Consider the following 25,261-nt stretch of genomic DNA (forward strand, 5'->3'; position numbering starts at 1 on the left):
GCTCTATACATTAATATTAGTCTTCTGATACCATGCACATTTAAAAAAATTTATATTTCAATTTCTAGATCTCTTGTTAATACTACTAATATTAGTGAATGTCTATGATATAGTCACAGAATCCTATTAAATATATTTTATATTTTTAATTTCTGTTAATTTAAAGATTTTAATCAGTCTTTTAACTAAACTTAGTGTGTAATTTTGAGGTCATGGAATTATCCGTATATGGCCTGCTTCATCTTGCATTGAATGCATTGCATTGTCCAGACGTACTAGTTGTATCAGTTTTCTCATGTAAAGCTTGTACACTACCTAACCTTTGTATTATTATATTAAAGTGTTACAGATGTAAACACAATTCGGCTGTTGAGAAGCTAAGGGAAAGGCTTGCAAATGGCCCAGACTTGTCAGACTTTATACAAGAAAAGGAGAAAAATGATAAAGAAGTTGACTGGAGTACATACAATGGACGATTGAAACGTAACCAAGGAGACAGTACCAGATTGAGATTGCCACCTGGCTGAAAACCGAAATTCCACAAGGTAACTACTCTAATTTCGCAGCCACATTTTGGCCCTCTAATTTGAGCCAACATGTAGATGCTGCATGAATTTTCGTACAATAAATCAAATTATGTTAAATGGTAGTCCATAGTAAGTGACTTGTTTTAATTACTTGCAATGATGTAACTTACATACTACTCTCTATCGAACTATATTAGAAGTATTCTTCAGTTAAGAGTTTCCTAGTAGCAAAGAAAACTTATAAGATTGCTTTATTCTATGCTAGTAACTTTATTTTATGCTAGTAACTTTATTTTATGCTAGTAACTTTATTCTATGCTAGTAACTAAGTAAGTATTCTCGACAAACTCTTCTGAATGCTCGAAGAAAGACCATCCCTCAATTGCTATTGTATGCAACTGCTCTCTTCTGATAATGGGAAACAATAAATATAAAATCCTGTTATCATTTACGAAAATAATAGTTTCCATTTATAAAGCGCTCCCACTGATGAGAGCGATTATGCTCATTCAATTAGCGTTTATCCTCCTTATGGAATTTTTCTTCGATCCATTTTCTATTTAAAAATAATTTGAATTTTAATGAAATCGCCTCATGGTCTTCTGGATTTGAAAATATTTGCAATAGGTGGGGTTTTGAATGTGGAAGAAGTTGTTTCTCTAAGCTTGGAGGAATTGGTTTTGTAAAAGTGGTGTTGTTTTAGGCAAAAATTTCTCTCGAATCAAGGAGCAGTTGAGAGACTTGAATCTGCACACAGTATGCGAAGAGGCCCGCTGCCCGAATATTGGTGAATGCTGGGGAGGAGGCCAACATGGAACAGCAACTGCTACCATTATGGTGAGTAATTGGAGTGATCCATGGTCTAGTGGATAGAGTGCTTACGTAGAGATCCCGTCTTCAAACCAGCTCGTTACCAAAAGTTTTTAACCAAGTCACTACTGTTGACTGTCCTTACTCATTCTGTCGGGATGAGTGGGGAAATAGTCCCATTAGAACTCCTGGAAATAATATATTAGATATTAATTTATTTTATTGCAAAACTACTAGGCCTACTTGTAGTCCAGTCAAAGAAAGGTTATAGAGGGAAATGTTTGGAAGACAATTTTTGACCCCGCAGTTCTGTTTAGGGAAGTAAGGAGGTAAACATATCAAAAGTCCCCACCCCTACCCGCTGTGCTAAGGGTGGTTCAAAGGTACCATTTTTTGGTTTGTCGCATACAACTAGAAAACTATGTATCTTAGGGACATAACTATTATATACTATCACGTACACCCTGAGTAGCTTCAGAGGTGGGTGATTGATACCCAGGTGTTGCACCTGGATGACTTAGCTCAGTCGTAATGTTGGCGGGGAAAGGAGGCAAGTCGAAGTTCCTCTTCTTCCATCTTTGTGCCTCAGCTGGCGTGGACAGCACCTCCTGGTGCTTCTGACAGCGTGAAGGTCGCTCTCTTTCCTGATGAGACCACTTCGAGGTAATTTTGTATTGGCCTTATGGCCTCGGTTCCGCTCCAGTACAGAAGGAAGAGGAAGGATAGACAGGAGGGACGGCAGCCAACGGGCCGTTGTGCGCTGGGAGGATAGGGACGGCAGCCAACGGGCCGCTGTGCCCTGGGAGAATGGAAGGATAGGGACGGCAGCCAACGGGCCGCTGTGCCCTGGGGAGATGGAAGGATAGGGACGGCATCCAACGGGCCGCTGTGCCCTGGGGAGATGGGAGGATAGGGACGGCAGCCAACGGGCCGCTGTGCCCTGGGGAGATGGAAGGATAGGGACGGCAGCCAACGGGCCGCTGTGCCCTGGGAGGATGGGATGATAGGGACGGCAGCCAACGGGCCGCTGTGCCCTGGGAGGATGGGATGATAGGGACGGCAGCCAACGGGCCGCTGTGCCCTGGGAGAATGGAAGGATAGGGACGGCAGCCAACGGGCCGCTGTGCCCTGGGGAGATGGAAGGATAGGGACGGCAGCCAACGGGCCGCTGTGCCCTGGGAGGATGAGAAGAGAGGGACGTACGGCAGCCAACGGGCTGCTGTACCAGGACAGGAGTCAGGGACGTACGGCAGCCAACGGGCCGCTGTGCCCTGGAGGATAGGTGGAAAGGGACGGCAGCCAACGGGCCGCTGTGCCCTGGGAGGATGAGAGGAGAGGGACACGTACGGCAGCCAACGGGCCGCTGTACAAGGACAGGAGGTCAGGGACGTACGGCAGCCAACGGGCAGCTGTACAGGAGAGGAAGGTTGGGAGCGGAATGCTGTGGTCTGGGGCTCGTCCGGCGTTTATATACTCTCCCAAATTAGAGGGGATGGAGGATGAAGCCGCAGCCAGAGGCGGTAAGAATCTTCTCGATGCGCGAAAGATGGTGCGCCATCGGTACCCTCTTTATCTCCGCGGTCAGCTAGCTTTGCTGATAGCCGAGCGTCTTTCAATATTATTAATTATTTTCTCGTCACAATTTTACTTTGTGACAATACAAAATTAAAGCTTACATAATTTCCTACAATATTCATTTCTCAACTTTCTCTATATCTTCTCTAGTTTTCGAGATATTCGCTCTTGACAGTGTGACATTTTATGAAAAAACACATTTGCCTCCATTGTTTTCAAGTTTTTGCTCTTATAACTTTTTAAAAATCGATGTGAAAAATCCATGCTGATTATGAGCTTATAGAGCATTGAATTCTCTTCAATTTGATGTATAATTCCTTACTTTTACGAATTTTCCTACACCTCTTGCAGCAGCTTTAGTGTTAAGTGTGAAATCTCCATTTTTGCAATAATAGACCAATTGACAAAGGAATTTTGAGGGAATGTTTTAAACACAATTTTCGACTTTGCAGCTTTGTTAAGACTAGTTAGGAGTAGAACATATCAAAAGTCCTCATTCCTAATTCATGTGCTAAGGGGATGAGGGTGGTTTAAAAGTTGCATTCTTAAGCGTTTTGCTCCCACGCTCACATCTTGAGAACAATGCGTTCAACCCGCATAACTAACCATTCAGAAATGAAGCTTGATAAACTCTCTACACTTTTTGTTCAGTGGAATTTTGTGATATTCCCAACAGCTCCCGAGATATTCGCTCTTTGAAGGTGTGTGATTGCTAAAATAGCAGGTTTTTATTCAATGTTTTGCTCTTTCAGAGCCTATAACTCTCCAACAATGCATCTTAAAAACTGATGCTTATCGTAGGTTTGTAGAGCATCAAATTCTCTTTGAAATGATGTATCATTTCACTATTTCAAGTTTTCCTCTCATTGTTATAGCATCTTCAATTCTGGGGGTGAAATTTCCATTGCTGCAACAAGTGTCAACTCTGCCGTTCCACACCTTCAACAGAGGGGATAAAGATGCGCACTTTTGCTATGTTCACTTACTAACTAGTGCAAATTAAGCTGCAAAGTCAAAAATTGTGTCACCGACACCCCCCTTCAAATGTCATGGTCAAACGATCAATTGTTGCAGCAATGAAAATTTCACCCCCTACATTGATGCTACTATAACAATGAGAGGGAAACTAGGAATAGTGAAATAATACATCATTTTTAAATATAATTCAATGCTCTACAAACCTACGATAAGCGTCAGTTTTTAAGATGCATTGTTGGAGAGTTATAAGCCCTGAAAAAGCAAAACATTGGATAAAAACCTGTTATTTTAACAATTACACACCTTCAAGAGCGAATATCTGGGAAACTGTTGGAAATATCACATTATTCCACTGAACAAAAAGTGTAGAGTGTTTATCAAGCTTCATTTATGAATGGTTAGTTATGTGGGTTGAACGCATTTTTCTCAAGATGTGAGCGTGGGAGCAAAACGCTTAAAAATGCAACTTTTAAACCACCCTCATCCCCTTAGCACATGAGTTAGGAATGGGGACTTTTGATATGTTCTACTCCTAAAAAGTCTTAACAAAGCTGCAAAGTCAAAAGTTGTGTTGAAAACATTCTCTCCAGATTCCTTTGTCAGGTCTATTATTGCAAAAGTGGAGATTTCACACTCAACACTAAAGCTGCTGCAAGAGGTGTAGGGAAATTCGTAAAAGTAAGGAATTATACATCAAATTGAAGAGAATTCAATGCTCTATAAGCTTATAATCAGCATGGATTTTTCCCATCGATTTTTAAAAAGTTATAAGAGCAAAAACTTGAAAAAAATGGAGGCAAAAGTGTTTTTTCATAAAATGTCACATCTTCAAGAGCGGATATCTCGAAAACTAGAAAGATATACAGAAAGTTGAGAAATGAATATTTTTTTTTTTTCAAATTCAAATTCTATTTATTCAAACTCACAATATTCACATTCAGAATCAATAAGAAAAACAAAACACTCAGCTCAGTAAGATAAAAAATAATTAATGGAAGATTAATAAAATAAATACTGGTATGTTTTATTAGATATACGGTAAATTTGTGAATCGGAATAAAAAATACTACCTGCTGGAAGTATACAATACTCCACGTTTGCAAGCAGGAATGAATATCACTTCACTAATTTTAAATGCATGAATAAAAGGAGAAAGAAAAAGAAAAGAGAAAGAAAAGACTAGCAACCATTCACTCTCACATTCACACACCTTGCACACTTTCCAAAAACAGCTCATCTTACTAATGCTTATTGCCAGCCACCAAAATTACATTTTAACTACGAAATAACATTGAATAAGGATTCTAAATGGTCAGGCATAAGACCTCTGAGCCATCTAAGAATTCTTTTTTTGAAAACAAGTTGATTTTGAAGCCTCTTGATTTCAATTGGGATGTTATTAAAAAACTTGGGGCCAAGAAATACAAACGATTTCTGGAAACAAGTGGTATACGATTTGGGAAGTCTCAGTAAATCAGCTGTCACTCTCCTAGTTTGATAGCTGGGAACATCCCTGAGCAACGTATGACCACCGTTTCCAGACATTACAAAGAACATATACAGGACCTTAAACACATACATATATCTAAGAGGCAAACATCCAAGGCACTGAAATAGAGGAAAAGAATGTTCATATCTACCCTTTCTATTTATAACACGGACTATCGATTTCTGCACCGTTATCAATGGTTTCAAGTGACAAATATAGGTGGATAACTTATTTTTGGATCAACAAATGCAAAATATAACTGCCTAAGAACATTTAAAGGGAGAAATTTATTCAAGAAATAGAATTTTCGCAGGACGAGTAACAGATAGTTTTTTATGATAGATATATGCTGAGACCAGTTAAGCTTTTCATCAACAATCACACCTAAATATTTAATGGCATTGGTCTGACCAACGACCTCACAGTCACAGTCATTCCGATCACAGGCACCATGAAACTTCAGTGCAGAAGGCAGTGTCCATGGTGTTGTTAATGTGAACAATATATATTTTGTTTTTGTAAGATTGAGCTGTATTCTATTGTGCCTGAACCAAAGCAATAGCTCATCCAAATCATCCTGAATCATTCTCTCTAAGTTGGGGCCATCCAGTCCACAATATGCCAAGGCAGTGTCATCTGCAAAGGACACAGGCATACCATTGAACTCACACGAATAGAGATCATTTATAAAGATGAGAAACAAGATTGGTCCAAGGACGGAACCCTGTGGTACACCACAGTCCACTCCCTGAACCTCACTCATCACTCTCCCAATAGATACATATTGCTGCCTGTCCTTCAAATATGAAGAGAACCAATCCAGAACCATGCCCCTGATACCAGCCTTAGATAATTTATTCAACAAGATTGAATGGTTACCGTGTCAAATGCCTTTCTAATGTCCAAAAACAGTCCTGCAACACAGCGCGCTGGCCTGAAGTTGAAGCCACAGAAAACAACCGACATGAATCTTTCAAGAGCCATTTCAGTATTCATGCGTTCACGAAAGCCAAACTGTTTATTATAGAAAAAGTTATATGAGTTGAGGAAATTGAGAAGTCTTCTTTTCACTATCTTTTCCAATATCTTTGAGAAGACAGACAGCAGAGATATAGGTCTATAATTGTTCAACTTAAATCTAGAACCGGATTTGTAGATTGGCACCACTCTTGCTAGCTTCATCCCAGAAGGAAATATTCCTGTAGATAGACTGCAATTGAAAATATCAACTAGAATGGGAACAATGGTCAGAGCAACCTCCTTCAAAATTCTAGAAGATATAAGATCATCTCCAGAAGAAGTACCATTTTTTAATTGTTTTATGTAAATTAACAGTTCATCATAGGTGACAGCTTCAAAAAACATAGACGCTTGATGGTTTCTTTCCTTGAAGGTGTTATGATAGTCATTTTCATTATCAGCTGCACCATAAGAAGTAGCTAAAACGTCTCTGCCAATGTTAACAAAAAAATCATTAAATAGATTTGCTATTGTTTTTGGATCCGTTACAATTTCATTCCTGTGTTCTATTTTCAATTCATCATGAGATCTAGTTTTTCTCGGATTTCCACACAGTTTATTTAGAACTAGCCATTTTTACCGAGGGGGCATTTGATCTAATGTAGAATAATACTTTTGTTTTTGAATTTTAATCCAATTTTTTATTTTTCTAGAATAAGTTTTTAAATTATTTTTTATCCTTAGGTTTTCTGGTTAGCTTTCATTTTTTTAAATAATTTATCGCGCGAGTGGATTGCTGCACATAGACCATCAGTTATCCATGGTTTAAGCTTCTTTAAATTTGTTGAATTTATTTGAGATTCGACTCTCACTTTTGAACACGCAATGTAATTTTCAAAGACTTCAAGAAATTTATCAAATTTATAGTTGACATCATTACTGAATAAAACATCACCCCAATCATGGGACAGCAGGAAATTATTCAGTTTATCAAAATCTATTTTATATTCATCTTGACAAGAGTTCCTTAAGTTATTCTCTAAGTTAGCTCGAATTGTCAATGATACAGCTCTATGATCGCCAATTAAATCCTCAATAACTGCGCATTTTACAAAATGAGAAAAATTTCGAGATCTGATAAATACGTGATCAATGCAGGATGATGTGGTCTCAGTCACTCTGGTAGGTATATCTATTATTGATTCGAAGCCGTAATAGCTAAGTATTTCTAAATAATCATCAACTTTGTTATCACCAGACCCCAAAATGTTGATATTGACGTCACCTATTATAACAGTGTCACAGGCAGAAGGAACGTTTAAAATAGAATCAAGACTAGTAAGAAATCTATCGCATTCAAAGCCATGCCATCGATAAAGCACAATGAGATTGAATTTGTAGTTTGATAAGGTGCAATGAAGATAAAGAATATCCGCACCCTCCACCCTACATTCCGTCACACTGCAGTTTAAACCAACTAATTCAGTGGAATAATAAACAACCAAGCCAGTGGCTCTCGTGAAAGAAGAAACACTTGAACATGATTCATAGCCATCAATAAAATACTGTGACACCTGCTCATCTGTATCCAACCACACCTCAGTCAGTGCTATTATCGCTGGCCTCACTTTCCAGCAGTTAATATATGTAACAAACTTATCAAAATTGCTGCTAATCCCTTGAATGTTTTGATGAAGGATCGTAAAATTATGACTTGATGAAATATGTGAATCATTAACTTCTTCAACAGAGCTCAATAGAACACATATATTTTCATCCTCCATCATAATTGATAGGATATAATATACAAAATTTTATATTAATGACTAGGTGGCATATCAGGAATTGAAAATCAGTATAGATTTCACATGGCTTCATTGGAACTTCATTCACACTCGCATACACACAATTAAAAAAAGAGATAGAAAAGAGCATATATGGGAAGAAAACGAAAATGAAAGATAAAAAAGATAACAAGAAATAGAAAATAGAGAAATTGATTCTCCTCAACTAGCGTGTAGGAACCCACAATAAATTTAGATATACGGTATTAACATATGTCACGTTATTCTTTATTTTTAAATAACGATTAGCCTCCTGCTTGGCATCAGTCGGTAAAGCATGAGATTTGATATAATTAGGTCGTGGTTTTCTAATAGTATTCAGTCTTAAAAAATCTTGATAGGCCTAGATATGGGCTTCTCCAATAACTCTTGTAATTCAATAAATAATAAATATATATATAAATGATACTTATACTATAGAGTTGAGGAATAAAAAAATAAATTGCACACCATGAAAGTTTCATACATATATTACATAAATAATGCAAAGATCAGTCGAGGCAAAAAATATATATAGAGCGATAAAAAAAATATATAATATAAAAATAGAACAATAATTGAAATCAATAAAAATATCACAGGCTAACTTTATATTCTAGATTTATGGCACGAATCATTACCATGTGCCTTTATCTTAAAATCATATGCATTCTGTTGCATGTAGTTGCGATATGCGCTTGCTAATACTTGTCGACTTGGATAATTCAATCAAAAAATGTGTGCTCTAAGATCAGCTTGATAAATTAGCCACTAATAATCCAAATATATATATATATATATATATATTAAAATCTCTAGTATTTAGTAGATTTATTTGTATCGAATATATATTTTTATCTCAGGGTGCAAGATTCGGCACCTGACGGAATGGGTAGAGCCATTCATCTAGTGAATTAGAACTATAATAAATTATCGCAAATTGTATTGCAAAAAATTAAATATTATATGCATATGTTTTAATAGCCTAGATTTCGTACTTCTTTGATTTAATAGAATTTCTAAAATATTGATCTATATTTTGCTTTCAAATAAATACCTTTAATACTAATTTTACTTGCGCAAGTATTACTCTTATTAATTTCTCAATTTATAATAAAACCCTTTCGGCGAGCTAGCTTTGATCATCAGATTAATTCGAAGCACTAGGGCGCCCATCACTAAATTCAAATTTAATCACTCACGTGTCGAAAATCTTCTTGTAAGCCGCCGATGTCGATCCAACTCCATGTGGTCCGGGAATATGGTAGCCGGAATCGTCTCCTCCAAGGGGTTATAAGTTTAATTCAAAATGAAAATGACTTCTGCTTCACAATAGCATCACGAAGTCTTTTAAGAAATTTAATAATTTACTTTAACTTTAACTTTTACAAAATCATTAGTAAGGTACTTCGCTCTAAAATATTTGGGGTCCTCTTATGGTGGCATTTGGCTGGCGAGTGCTGGTTCTTCCTTCTCAAGTTTTACAGATCCTCTTTCCGACTTTCAAATTAGCATAAAATTTAAATATCTTAATCCTCCGCCATTAAGTTCAAATAGATCTTACAAAAAATACCAAAATATTGCTTAGATTATATGATTAATAATTTCTTTGCATTCGAGCCAAATCGATAACATAGATTATACAAACTTATAATACAAAAACTAGTACATTTATATAAATATATAGAAATATTTTTGAACTGGCCTACAGTTGCCGCCTATTAACTGCCGTTTTACTATTGGTGCATGCAATTTTATTCGGTATTCATGCGCCTGGTAACTCTTACTTCCTGAATACATTAAATTATTTTTATTTGGTTTTTTATTTATGCTCTTTGCATGCTAGTTAATATTCTATACATTAATATTAATTCCATGCTACCTAATAATTAGCCACGTGGACGGGTGTTTTTTCATATTGCACACCATCTGATTGCAATAAAGCTCTGCCAAGGGGTTTTGGTCAGATTCTACGTTCTTCGGTTTGATCGATCTCTAGGTCACCGATCCGTGAATACATGTACATAACCTCAATCTTCAAATATTTTATATAATAATCTATTTATGAGCAATAAACTCCCTTCAAATCCTTTTTAGGTTCTTGTACCATTTAGCCAGAACAAGCTGATGCTATCTTATCTTAGTTATTATCTATTTGGCGATATTAGCCAGTTACTTTATTTCAGACCTATTACTGTTTCTGTTAGGGCTTTTAGTCTACCCAGATTTAAGATGTTACACATATCATTCATAGATTATCATAGTAATTCAACTCACTATAATTAATTACAGATTAAGAATATAAATTCAAATTAAAAAATAATACACTATATGTAGTACTGAACAAAACTACTAGGAAGGACCTAAAATGACTAATTCGCATGGAGAAACATCACATAAAAAAAAACACGATACTGCTTTGATAACGTTGAGAACAATAATAATAAAATTAAAAATTATAAGTTACACCATCTATCTAGTGATATCGTAATCCATTTGCCTATTTAATTATAATAAATTCATTTATAAGACCTACTTGTCTATTTATGATATCATAAGATTCACCACTGAATATTGGCGTTAAAGTTCTCTTTCACCTGTAATCAGCACACAGACTAAGGTGTTGTGTTTAATTTATTATTAGAATAAAACTCAGTTGAAAAGTATTTTTGTCAATATACGACCGGAATGAGAGAATGACCAAAAAAATGCAATGTATACATTTTATCTTTTAGAAAGGGATCGTGATAAGCATAATTATAAAATATATATTCAAAATCAATAATACCTAAAATAAAACTCTCATTTTATGAATAAAGTACTTAGAACAGCAACAACCTGAATTAGAGTTGAAGAAACAAATATAAAATATTGTAGGAAATAATGTAAGCTCTAATTTTGTATATAACATTTATGTCTGTAAGATACATAGTTTTCGAGGTAAACGCGAGAAACCAGAAATGGTACTTTTGAACCACCCCCACCCCCTTAGCACAGTGGGTAGGGGTGGGGACTTTTGATATGTTCACCTCCTTACTACCCTAAACAGAACTGCGGGGTCAAAAATTGTCTTCCAAACATTTCCCTCTATAACCTTTTCTGAGCATTCATTGCCTGGACTACTGATCCTTGTAGTTATGCCACTGGAAACGCAGCTGCGTCGTGGTCGTCACTCTGTAGATACTTTTTGTGTAGTTGAGAAGTTGATATTGTGGTAATTATTCATATTTAATGAAAAAGACTGAGAAATTGTCAAAAAACCACTGATTTATTAATAATTAGAAAGACCGGTTTCGGTTATTACACCATTGTCAATCTCTGATAAACTAAATCTCAGTCTTTTTCATTCAATCTGTAGATACTCTTCCACCGAGTAGTATGGATTGGCTAACAGATACGGTAGCTCTTGAAAGCTTTCTTGAATCTGTCTCTCTCTCTCTCTCTCTCTCTCTCTCTCTCCTCTCTCTCTCTCTCTCTCTCTCTCTCTCTCTCTCTCTCTCTCTCTCTCTCTCTCTCTCTCTCTCTATGCTTCTAATGCTAGCCGGAACCATGTTATATATTTTTGAGCTGAGGAATTTAGGACCATTCCTGGCTAGGGTTGATGTCATCTGCTCTACGTGGATCATCCGTGTTTGGCGAGTGTTATGCTGATGAATTTCCTCATTCCTCACAAACAATTCAGGCTTCCTCTTCACCATCATGGCCGCCGATTCCACAATCAACATTGATGGCCATGTCAATTTATTTAATTGTTGGAATAGTTGTTTACAATGTGCTACGTATGGTGCTTTTCAAATTGTTCGTACAATACGCTTTTGTAATAGAAAAATTATTTTGGCCAGTGTGCTACCACCCCACATTGTCATGCCGTAGCTGATAATACTGCTGAAACATCCGTAGTAAACCTTCATTAAAATGTTATTGTCTACAATAGGCAAGAGTCTACGAATCATATAGCAAATTGAAGTTAATTTCACTGACACATTTTCAATGTGCTGATGTCATTAAAGGTGTAACCTTACTATTGTAACCTTTCAAAGGTGTCACGCGCATGTTTGTGCTACATTTCCGGAGTAGCTGACGTCGTTTTATATCCAATCATCATTTTAACAAATAAGTTCCATAAATTGCCAATAGGTGTTGAAAACCTTGGATGGTTGCGATGACGCAATCTAGCTGGCTGGTCACTGCGCACACATTTCATGACCCCTACCGTTTTCATACAAATACCGTACCTGCATTTGTTGAAACATCCAAGGTTTTAGAACAATATTGTTTAGTCAAAGCCATTCATACTAGTATGCCTCACACAAACCGCCTGTTTTCTGTTCGATAGTTTCAATAAAGTAGTAGTGTTGAAATAAAATAAAGGATACTTTTGATAATTTTTTATCGTGTTTTAATAATCAGTACATAGAAAGAGTAGTGAATATGATCAGTCAAATACGAATGTATGGGAATAATATTGCCATTGAAGATGTATGGGAGTCCAACTTTAGTTATTTGGCTCCGACTGATATATCTATTTTCTGCTTTGATTTTGACAAATTTCTTGATGACACTTGAATTTCTTCTGAGGGACACGTGCACTATCTATTTCCTGAATTTATTTCTTGATGTTTCGTTTAGCTTCTGGGCACACAAGGCCGTCGAATGTGTTTGATCAAATCGAACTGTGCTATTTATTTGACTGATCTATTTTCTGGTTTTATTTTGACGAATTTCTCAATGTTGTGTGTCAGCTGCTGGGCGATACATGCACACGAGGCTGCCGCTTCTGTTCGATCAAAACGTCGCGCGCACCACCGCCACCCGATCGCGACGAACCGACAAAGACTGCGGCAGCGATCGTGTCGTGGGGCCTCGACTATGTCGTGCTCACATCCGTCGACCGTGACGACTTACCTGACGGAGGTAAATAGATGGTCGCCTCTTATGAATAAATTAATTTATATCCTCCTCAAATTGCATAACATATAGTTGGAAGTTGAATAGTATTTTGGAAAATTTAACGATCGCGTTTCCAGTAGTGTGATCAGATAGACGAAAAGACTAACAAGGTAAAAACATTATGAAATATATAATAAATGATAGAAAGAAAAAAACTAGTATAAAGTAAGAATTGAAAGATGTGAGTCTAGTCCAAGGTTTTAAATCATATTACCAAAACTACTGTCTGTAGCGCATGATAAAAAACAGAAACAGCCCTAAAAACAAAAATATGTGTATGCTTTGTAAATAATTTATGAATAATACCCAACGATGTAAAACAATAACAATATTGACAATACATGTGTACACATATTTTGGGAATCTGTGGTCAACGTTTTTCAGGGATGTTCCTAGTTATTAAATTAGCAAGTACCCTTTGCTCCGCAAGTGTGTGATTAAAAACTTGAGAAACTGAAAACTTGGCGTACTGAAATCTTAAGGCTGTGCAAAGGCTCAAATTAAACTTTCTACTGGTGTTATTTTTCAAAGTTTTTCGATTTGTATACTATCAAGCTATCAAAATGAAAACGTTTTCTCAGGAAAAATTTTTTTTTCGATCATTACTTTTTGAAATATGAGCGCCTAAAGTTTAAATTTTTGTGCCAGAACATTTTAAGTTCGGTGAAAGATAAAACCATGAGATTTTAAGGATAGATTCTTCATGGTATTGTTGGCCTAATAAAACAAAAATTTTCTGAAAATATCAATTTTTGAGAAAGTTATCCAATTGACCAAAAATGACCGAAAATAACTCAACTAAAAGTTAAAATTTAAACTTTAGGCACTCATATCTCAAAGAGTAATGATCGAAAAAAAAATGTTTTCCTGAGAAAACTTTTTAATTTTGATAGCTTGATAGATCAACTTTGACAAATCGAAAAACTCTGAAAAATATCACAGGTAGAAAGTTTATTTTTATCCTTTGCACAGTCTTAAAGAACTTAAATTAAAATAGGCATATAAAAATCCTTGGTAATCCTATGCAAAATTTCAAGTTAATCAGTCCAGTAGTTCAGACGAGATGACGCGTCATTCGTGAACTTAACTTTTCTGTTTCATTTATTATTGTATATTGTACTAGCCGTCAGGCTCGCTTCGCTCGCCATATCCGTCTAGCCAGGGGGCTCTGCCCCCTGGACCCCCGACTGGATCGACCAAGAATGAAATCAGCAGGCTCGCTTCGCTCGCCTGCATTTTTCATTTGAGCATTTTTATCATATGTTAGTCGGGGGCCAGACTAAACGTCTGGCTAAACGGATATGGCAAGCGAAGCGAGCCTGACGGCTAGTAATAATATTCCCAGGATTGAAGTAGCAGTGCCCAATCAATTTTTCCGCGATAAATTCATTTAAATCTTCAACTTGGTGCCAACCTAACAAAGTCAACTCAACTTAATGCCAACCTGACAAAATTATTAATTTAGTTGCCAGTTGACAACTGTTTCGAAGAGGTACTCTATCTAGATTATAGTTCTATAGTAACATATGATATGGAAATTTCAATTATAATTAAAGAGATTGGGAGAAGAAGAATATACATGCTAAAAGACAAACTTTAAACCCTTAAAAACAACCCTTAGAGTTAAAATATTGCCAAAAGATTTCTTAGTGCGCCTCTAAAGGGCCAACTGAACATACCTACCAAATTTGAACGTTTTTGGTCCGGTAGATTTTTAGTACTGCGAGTGAGTGAGTGAGTGAGTGAGTGAGTGCCATTTCGCTTTTATATATATATAGATTCGTTGTACCTGTGCCATTTATTGTATGTTTCTTCAATGTAAATTGTGACATGGCTATATGTAACTTCTATGTCCAACTGGCCCAATAAAAACATGAAACTTGAAACTTTCTATCCTGTATATCAGTTGAATACCTAGTTCAGACGTGATGATGCGTCATTCGTGAATTTTCTATATTGTACGTGTATAAGCTAATTCTTTTCGTTATTAAATCGATTTTTCATCTTACTGAGCTGTGTGTTTCTGTTATTTTATTGCTTTTGATTGTAAATATTGTTAATTTGAATAAACAAAATTTGAATTTTAGGCGCGAGACATTTCGCCGACACCGTGCAAGAGATTAAGCGTCGCAACGCGCGCATCCTGGTTGAGTGTCTGGTGCCTGACTTTGGCGGCAACGTCGACTGTGTGAAGACAATCGTCGACTCCAAGCTGGATGTGTATGCGCACAACGTGGAAACGGTGGAGGCGCTCACTCCGTTTGTCAGGGATCATCGTGCCAAGTATTGGTAGGTGTTTCCAATTTTATTATTCATACTTATTTAATATTAACAATTGGTGAGGGCTACTCTTATTTTTATTGAAATTAAAAAACTGAATTAACTTTGAAAGAGGGTACTTAGATTATTTAATTACTACTAGTTCTGTGAACAGTAGACCTCACGCAGTATTCTCATCCACAAGTACCTGATTGAAACTATAGACTTTATGGAAATACAGCAATAGACTGGCTTCTCCACACATCTGTGTAATCACTTGTCAGCTGATTTATGATGAATAATTCTATAGTCTGATTTTCACTCTAATATTGGCGTATGAAGGAGGCTCCTTTTTCCTTTTATATTATCCTTGAAATGCAAAATTTCCAAAAACCTTGTATATACGTCGAGGCGCAATTAAAAAAGGAACATACCTGTCAAATTTCATGAAAGTCTATTACCGCGTTTCGCCGTGAATGCGCAACATATAAACATTTAAACATTAAGAGAAATGCCAAACCGTCAACTTGAATCTTAGACCTCACTTCGCTCGGTCAATTAATTAATTTTGCATTTGTGTAATTAATATCGGGGCACCGAGCTTCGCTCGTTATTTGATAAACAGAGCACAATTCTCTAAAATGATCGTGTTTATATTTCACAGCTGGCTATATGTAATCTTATGAATTTCGGGGATGCGATATTTTGATTTTCACATAGTACTCACTCGCTCACTCACTTTTTTACTATCCACAGCTGTTTCAGTTAAGGATGAATCATCCTTTTAATGTCGTTTAGCGAGTTTTCCCAAGGATGAGACCTAGTGCAGTCGAATTTTTATATCATAAACCTACTATGTTCCAAATTTCGTGAAAATCATTAGAGCCGTTTTCGAGATCCGTTAAACATAAATAACCAGATTTAAATATATAAAAATACAGAAATTGCTGGCTTAATATAATAGGATATCTAAGGATTTCGGAAAACTAATATAAGCTCGTGTTTTGAAATTCAATATTTGACGTTATTCAACTAAAATGGAATAATGATTTATTCGTCATAGAATTTTTGTAATAATATAATACAGAAGTGAAATAAAAGCAAGAAAATAGTAACTATTGAAAAATAATATAATATAAACTGATACTTTATGATTGAATTACTCATATGCAAAGCTTTAAAGCTTGACCGCATAAGTACCTACAAATTGTTTTTTCCTTTTTGATAACACTACAATACCATTTGAATAAAAAATAATACATATATTGTATTATTTTGTACTGTATATTGTAGAATTAGAATATGTTGTGTTGAATGCTGTATTACTATTATCTTATCTTAATTGTTCAATGTGTTTTTCTATTTTGAATATGGGTTTGAAGAAGGGCCCCACACGGGATTACCTTTGGGATTTCATTTAGACTTTGATATACAAAGTATTGTGCATGCGAAAGTTTTTGCTACACCAGTTATGTTTTTATTGAAATATTTGTATACTGTAAGTCGATTGGTCGAACAAATTACTATTGAATGAAAAAGACTAAGAAATTGTCAAAAAACCACAGATTTATTGATACTTAGAAAGATAAACTCTGTTTATCAGAGATTGACAATGGTGTAATAACCGAAACCGGTCTTTCTAAGTATCAATAAATCTGAGGTTTTTTGACAATTTCTTAGTCTTCTTCATTCAATATGAATAATTACCACAATATCAACTTCTCAACTACATAAAAAGTAAATTACTATTATTATTATTAATATTATTATTATTATTATTGTTGTTTGAAGTCAATTTTGATGCGGTTGGGAATTATGTGTTAATTGGAAAAAATTAAGTCAAAGAAGAAACAAGGAAAAGTGTTGTACTGTTTTACTGCGACTTTTTTGCTGAATTCGGTGGTCGTAATTTTTGAATTATAAACATGTCTTCTAACTGTGTTGAATGTAATTCGAAATGTGCCGCACGTTCATCGATTTCTTGTAGTGACTGCAGTAGTTTCTGCCATTTGAAATGCGTGAATATGACCAAAGACGAACTGGATTTTATTATAAGTGAAAAACAAATTTGTCGTTGCCCACCGTGTGCTGCATCAAGAAGATCAAGTATGCAGGCTGTGAGTGATGCTGAAAAAGGTAAGGCCAGTATCTCACAGGTTATATTCATGTTAGAGGAAGCAAAGAATGATCGTAAACGTATGGAGAAGGAAATGAACACTTCGTTTGAATTTTTACATAATCTGGTTAAGGAACAAAAAGAAACGTTGGATAAACAGGCTATGAAAATGAGTGAATATATTGCAGTTATTGAAGAACTCAAACAGGAAAAAGTTAATTTGTCAAAAAGGGTGAAAGATTTGGAACTTAAGCTGGACGAGAGCGAGCAATACTCTAGATCTAATAACATAGAGATTCATGGTGTTCCGGAACAAGGAAACGAAGATTTGTATGAGACAGTCGCGGGTGTTTCGGCAGCTCTAGGTCACAAAGTGAGTAGGGAAGCCATAGACGTGTGTCATCGGCTGGGTAAGAGGAGTGATAACGCTGGTCCAGCAATAATAATTGCGCGATTCGTGAGGCGAGAAGATAAACTGAAAATATTAGAAAAAAGGAGAGTCAAACGTGATTTCAGTACTAATGACATTGGTCTCTCTTGTGCTACTGCTCCTGTTTACATCAATGAAAACCTCTGCTATGGACGCCGAAAAGTTTTTGCAGCTGCCCGACTAGCGAAGAAAGAAAAGAACTATGCGTACTTATGGATACGTAACGGGAAAATCCTAATGCGGAAGGAGTCATCATCCCCTGTACGCGAAATTCTATCTATGGAAGACGTTGCCAAACTGTGATGAGGGAGGTCAAGTAAGCTGTTATGTTTAATTGCAAGGTGACGATTTATGTTTTTCATTTTTTATATTAATATTCATTAATATGTCAACTGACTAATGAGTTCAATAAGTGATGATTCATTAATATCTTACCAAAATATAGATGACTCTTTTATTTTGATGAATTATTTTCTTTCTAATACGTGCGCAGATGGGCTAATTATCATGAATCAAAATATCAGAAGTCTGAGAGAAAATTTTGATCTTTTTTTAATACACCTAAATTCTTTAGATAAATTACCAGAAATTATAATCTTGTCGGAAATATGGATTGAAACAGCAGAACTAGGACGATATATGATTGATGGTTATAATCAGTTTTCTAAATGTAATGAAAACTATAGAGCTGGAGGTGTACTTGTATTTATATCACAAAGATTCTCCGCTATTGAAAATGATGTGACTATGACAACAGCCGATGTGATTAATGTCAAGGTCAATGTAGGTTCAGACGTTGAAATTACCTTTATCGTTCTGTATCGATTACATGCTTACTCAGTTATAGATTTCTTGAGTGAGTTGAATGGTGTTTTTGCGTGCGTAAGAGATAATAATGTTGTTTTTGCCGGCGACATTAATATATGTACTTTGAAACATTCTATTAATACTTTTGAATATCGGTCTTTATTGGCTAGCCATGGTTTCTATGAATTAATCAGCAAGCCAACTCGTATTTTTGGAAATAGTAGCAGTTGTTTAGATCATATTAACGTAAGATCTAAACACAACGTTTTTTTGTTTGATTCAGATGTTGTGTCCTCTGGTCGTAGTGATCATGATATTTCCATTTGTAGTATTAAGCTGAAAGATCATTCAACTGATAAACTTAATAATCATTCTGTAAATAACAAAATTAATAGAAAGAAATTAAATTATGAACTGTTAAAAAATAATCTTAGATCGGTGGACTGGTCGTCAGTTTATTCAGAGGGTGATGTAAATAAAGCGTTTAATATTTTTCTTGATGTTCTAAACGATAATATTGATAAAGCTACTGAATTGTTGGAATGCAAAAATAATTACAAGCACACCATTCTGAAACCATGGATGACACAGTCGCTGTGTGAAAGGCAAAGATATAGGAATAAAATGTATAAAAAAGTTAAGAAACGAATAGGTGATTTAAGATTTCAGAATTATTTTAAACGCTATTGTGATCGATTAAAAAGAGATATGGATTATAGAAAAGAGCAATATTACATGAATTTATTTAGTGTAAATAAAAATGATATAAAGAAACAATGGAAGACAATAAATGAGATATAGGAAAAAAGTCAAAAATAATAAAATTATAAAGATCAAAGCAGGGGTAAACCCTAGTGTCATTTTGGAAGATGAAAATAGGATTGCAGAGGAATTTAATAGCTTTTTTGTTAGTGTTAGTGATCAGCTGAAACTTAAATTAGATCCGCCAGATGATGAGATAAATAAAGAGTATAGGACTTTATTCAAATTGAAACGAGTGATGAATTCTTTCTATTTCTTTGAGACTACTGTTTCGGAAGTAGAAATGATTATAAATTCACTGGACTCGAAAAAATCTTCTGGGTTTGACAGAATATCTGCTTCTATTATTAAAGAGATTAGTAGTATAATTTCTCCAATACTTTCATATTTGATTAATTTTAGTTTTATTAATGGCATTTTTCCGGAATCACTAAAAGTTGCTGTTGTGATTCCTCTTTTTAAAAAGGGTGACATTTGTGATTTGAACAATTATAGACCGATATCATTGCTTAGTGTTTTTGCAAAAATCTTTGAAAAGGCTATTAAAAAACGATGTATTGATTTCTTAAAAATAAATGGTTTTTTCTCTGAAAAGCAATTTGGTTTTTTGGAAGGAAAATCCACAGAAGATGCGTTATTGAATTTCTGTGCAGATTTATATCAGGGCTTTAATAATAAATTGAGCGTAGGTGGTCTTTTTATAGATATAACCAAGGCTTTTGACACTGTGGATCACAGTATGTTACTGAATGTAATGTGGTTTGCGGGCTTCAGGGGTTTTGCTAGGAAATTTTTTAAAAGCTATTTGAATAACAGAGTCCAATGTGTTAAAATTAATAATGATGTATTTAGCTCCTTCAAACCAATAAACTGTGGTGTTCCGCAAGGATCGGTCCTTGGACCTATTCTTTTTTTGATATTTATTAATAGTCTTAGTAGTGGACCCTTTAGAGGATCACTTACTAGTTTTGCGGATGATACTGCTTTATGTTACAACTCAAAATCTGCTTTGGAATTGCAAAAGGATGTTCAGTATGATCTTCAGTTATTGAAATTATAAAGATCAAAGCAGGGGTAAACCCTAGTGTCATTTTGGAAGATGAAAATAGGATTGCAGAGGAATTTAATAGCTTTTTTGTTAGTGTTAGTGATCAGCTGAAACTTAAATTAGATCCGCCAGATGATGAGATAAATAAAGAGTATAGGACTTTATTCAAATTGAAACGAGTGATGAATTCTTTCTATTTCTTTGAGACTACTGTTTCGGAAGTAGAAATGATTATAAATTCACTGGACTCGAAAAAATCTTCTGGGTTTGACAGAATATCTGCTTCTATTATTAAAGAGATTAGTAGTATAATTTCTCCAATACTTTCATATTTGATTAATTTTAGTTTTATTAATGGCATTTTTCCGGAATCACTAAAAGTTGCTGTTGTGATTCCTCTTTTTAAAAAGGGTGACATTTGTGATTTGAACAATTATAGACCGATATCATTGCTTAGTGTTTTTGCAAAAATCTTTGAAAAGGCTATTAAAAAACGATGTATTGATTTCTTAAAAATAAATGGTTTTTTCTCTGAAAAGCAATTTGGTTTTTTGGAAGGAAAATCCACAGAAGATGCGTTATTGAATTTCTGTGCAGATTTATATCAGGGCTTTAATAATAAATTGAGCGTAGGTGGTCTTTTTATAGATATAACCAAGGCTTTTGACACTGTGGATCACAGTATGTTACTGAATGTAATGTGGTTTGCGGGCTTCAGGGGTTTTGCTTGGAAATTTTTTAAAAGCTATTTGAATAACAGAGTCCAATGTGTTAAAATTAATAATGATGTATTTAGCTCCTTCGAACCAATAAACTGTGGTGTTCCACAAGGATCGGTCCTTGGACCTATTCTTTTTTTGATATTTATTAATAGTCTTAGTAGTGGACCCTTTAGAGGATCACTTACTAGTTTTGCGGATGATACTGCTTTATGTTACAACTCAAAATCTGCTTTGGAATTGCAAAAGGATGTTCAGTATGATCTTCAGTTATTGAAATTATGGTTTTCTTTCAATAAATTATCCCTTAGTAATAAAACTAAGTATATTCATTTTTCTTTAAAGGATAAAATTTCTTGTATCAAACCTTTGTATTATAAATGTAATATTTGTTTAAAGTCTGATATTGCAATTTTATATGATTTGAATTGTCATAGTTGTATGCTTATTGAGCAAGTTGATAAAATCAAATATTTAGGCCTTTTTATTGATAAAAATTGTAATTGGAATGAGCATATTAACTCTATTAATAAATATATGTTATCTGCTATAAGAACATTCTACTACTTAAAGAATATTTGCCATGTAAATGTATTAAGGTTGATCTATTTTTCCATTATTGAAAGTAAGCTACAATATGGGATCACTTGTTGGGGAGGTATTTATTTCACAAATATCAATACACTTTTAGTTGCACAAAAGAAAATTATCAGAATAATGGCGCGTGTACCTAGAACGGAACATGCAATGGTTTTTTTTAAAAAATTTCATATTTTGCCATTAAGATATTTATATGTCTTTAGAGTTTTAAGAATATTTTTCATTAGAGGAGGAAATGTTCAAAGTAATGCTAGAGTTTACTCTAGTCGTTTGAGATTTCAAAATAAGGTCATTCTGTTGAAGGCTAATGTTGAAGCTTTTCGTAGGTTTTTTACTTTTTGTGCTTTAAAGTTTTATAATTATCTACCTTTCCATGTGTCCTCTAGTTTAAATTTAAGAATTTTTCTCAAGGAATTGAAATCTTGGTTGTTTTCACTAGAAGATGTTGAGTTTCTGTTTAGATAGTATAGTTACTTTTATATTGTATTTTTGGTATTATCATATTGCAGTGAATGATACATTTATGAAGGGACAGTTTATCTCTTAGTACTCTTCAACATATTTTTTTCTCTGTATTATAAACATTTATCAAGTTTTTATATAATTTTAGCTAGGCTCTAAGCTACTCTTTCTTTATTTTCAGTGTGATGGTGCCTCAACACGTTTTTTCAAATGAGGTTACCTAACCACTTTATATTATTGTTTTGTAATGTTTTGTGTATTATTTATTATTGTAAATTGTAAAGTGTGTCAATAAATGAACTTGAACTTGAACTTGTTGTGTGTCTCCATCTAGTATTGTTCTTGATCTGAATAGAACAAAATACAGAACAACTTTATGTGCTACTTTCAAGGGTTGCAGATTAGTTTTATAGCATCTACCCCATGAGATTATACCACCCTGTATTAGTGACTGAACGTATGCAAAATATATGTTCCTGAGCTCCTTCTGATTTAATATTCTGTTGATCTAGTACTACTCCACCCAAGTATTTTCAAAAATGCTACCGAACCTCGAGGTAGGACTCGTTTTACTATTGTAATCCCAATATTTAATAATATCAACTTTGTACGATTATCTAATTGTACGATCATCAATCTTATGACTAGTAGTTCTGTGAACAGTAGACCTCACACAGTATTTTCATCTACAAGTACCTGATTGAAACTATAGGACCTTATGGAAATACAGCAATAGACTGGCTTCTCCACACATCTGTGTAATCACTTGTCAGCTGATTTATGATGAATAATTCTATAGTCTGATTTTTACTGTAATATTGGCGTATGAAGGAGGCTCCTTTTTCCTTTTATATTATCCTTGAAAACCTTGTATATACGTCGACGCGCAATTAAAAAAGGAACATACCTGTCAAATTTCATGAAAATCTATTTCCGCGTTTCGCCGTGAATGCGCAACATATAAACATTTAAACATTAAGCGAAATGCCAAACCGTCGACTTGAATCTTAGACCTCACTTCGCTCGGTCAATAATTTCTTCAACTTTTCAACAGGCAAACAATGAAAGTGTTGAAAGCAGCCAAAGAGTACAACCCAGACCTCATTACCAAGTCATCAATCATGTTGGGTTTGGGAGAAACAGATGAGGAAGTCCATCAAACTATGAAAGGTAAAGTTGATCCAATAATTTTCTTAAATATAATCTTTTATTCATTTTATTATGAGAGTGTTGCCCACATAAACTCTAGGCTTGATTTTTTCAAGACCCGTGATTAATAAAAAGAGATTTAGGATTTTGTAGCTCAATATAAAACACTTGGGGAAATTGCTGAAACAACCCTATAAGGTACGGTACCAAGGCTTGCATTACATTTGACCATCAGAGAAATTTTGCCAATTTTCACATACTATTATTTCTCTGTTGTAGTTTGACAGTGTTTCCTAGTGAATATTTAAAAGAAAACTTTTTAATGAGAAATAACTCTTTGATAAGGAATGCATTTCACACCTGAAGAAGAGCTTCATCTGCCTGTCCTCAACCATCCATTTCTTATCAATCTAATCCTCAAGCTTCATCAACATTTTTTTTCTCTATAAATGAATCAATTTTACTTATTACAACTCTTCCAACCAGTTATCGCTATAAGTTAGATTTAAATTGTTGATATCAATGAAGACTGTTTTGGGCTTTGCCGGCAGTCTGCGTAAACTTGTAAAATGAATTAATTACTTGAATTTCACTTCTATGTTTTTGGTTTCCTTCTGCAATGTTATGTTGAATTTGTTTTTTTTTATGAACATTATTTGATTTTGATCTTCAAATGCTAGTGCTACCTTATAATTGTTTATTCAAATTTGTCACATTTTCTAATTAATCGGTGATAATTTTTTCATACTATACCCCTTCACCAACTTTCCTGAATCTAACCCAAATATCGTTCTCTTCTAATCTTTTTATTTAATACTGAATCGTTGTGAATACTTGATAAAGAGCGATATTATTATTTGTTTACCTTTTTCATTGTACTGCTAGTATATAAAAACACTTCATTCATATGGGCTACTTTTTAACAAATTAATAAAAACAATATAAAAATCTTGAAGTACTCTAAACAGTTTAACTATTTTAGAGTTTTTTAAAAATAAAGGATACTTCAAGATTTTTATATTGTTTTTATTAATTTGCTATTATATATTATAATTTATACTAATTATACCCTAAGGCCCGGTTGCACAAAAGCCAGTTAAATTTTAACCGTGATTAATTTCACGAGAACCAATCAAAGAAGGTCTTTTTGATAAGACGGCTTCTCAGATTGGTTCTCGTGGAATTAATCACGATTAAAATTTTTCGACTTTTGTGCAACCGACACCAAGTAGCAAATAAGGATTGTACTCTAATTTGTTTGTGAGGCTTTATATGTTTGTATCGAATAAATTCATTCATTCATTTTATCATTTTCATTCATTCATTCAACACTATAATCATAATACGATTATGACATTGGAGGAAAAACTAGGCTGAGCCTGTACTATTTCTCTCCAAAATTTTTAATTTGAAAATTAAAAATTAATACTTTGTTGATGAAGATGAATTTGTAGTAATTTGAGTGTTGAAGATAGACATGGCGTCCGAAAGCGCTCCACAAATGTGAGTAGAAGCTAATAGCTTTTAATGATAAAAATCTGGTGTGGCGCACTCACACAACTTTCCTTGCCGTTATTAGAATTGATCACCTGACGCTAGTGTTCACGCGCATCACAAGTCTACTTATAAACAAAGATCTAAGCCAGCTGGTGACAGGACAATAACGCTGGAGACATACGAGGTCTGATATCTCTTCATAGTGAATGATTTAATAGAATCAACAGTTGCCAACAGTTTGCAATTGGATAATCACATTTTCTCGAATTTCGAGCTTAATTTCAATTTTAGGTGAAAATG

The 25,261-nt window shown here is 34.6% G+C and overlaps 1 protein-coding gene across 1 annotated transcript; it reads left to right on the forward strand.

The window, feature by feature from the left end:
• Positions 1 to 209: 209 nt before the first annotated feature.
• Positions 210 to 23,490, forward strand: LOC120355869 (lipoyl synthase, mitochondrial-like; the record flags this gene model as incomplete). The annotated part of the gene is given in 6 exon segments (XM_039444607.1): positions 210 to 516; positions 519 to 545; positions 1,231 to 1,364; positions 12,905 to 13,076; positions 15,200 to 15,401; positions 23,370 to 23,490. Coding segments are annotated over 6 exon segments (963 nt in total), but the record flags the coding sequence as incomplete, so codon positions are not given.
• Positions 23,491 to 25,261: the final 1,771 nt, after the last annotated feature.

This window comes from Nilaparvata lugens, unplaced genomic scaffold (genome assembly GCF_014356525.2).
Source record: "Nilaparvata lugens isolate BPH unplaced genomic scaffold, ASM1435652v1 scaffold5051, whole genome shotgun sequence".
Lineage (NCBI taxonomy): Eukaryota > Metazoa > Arthropoda > Insecta > Hemiptera > Delphacidae > Nilaparvata > Nilaparvata lugens.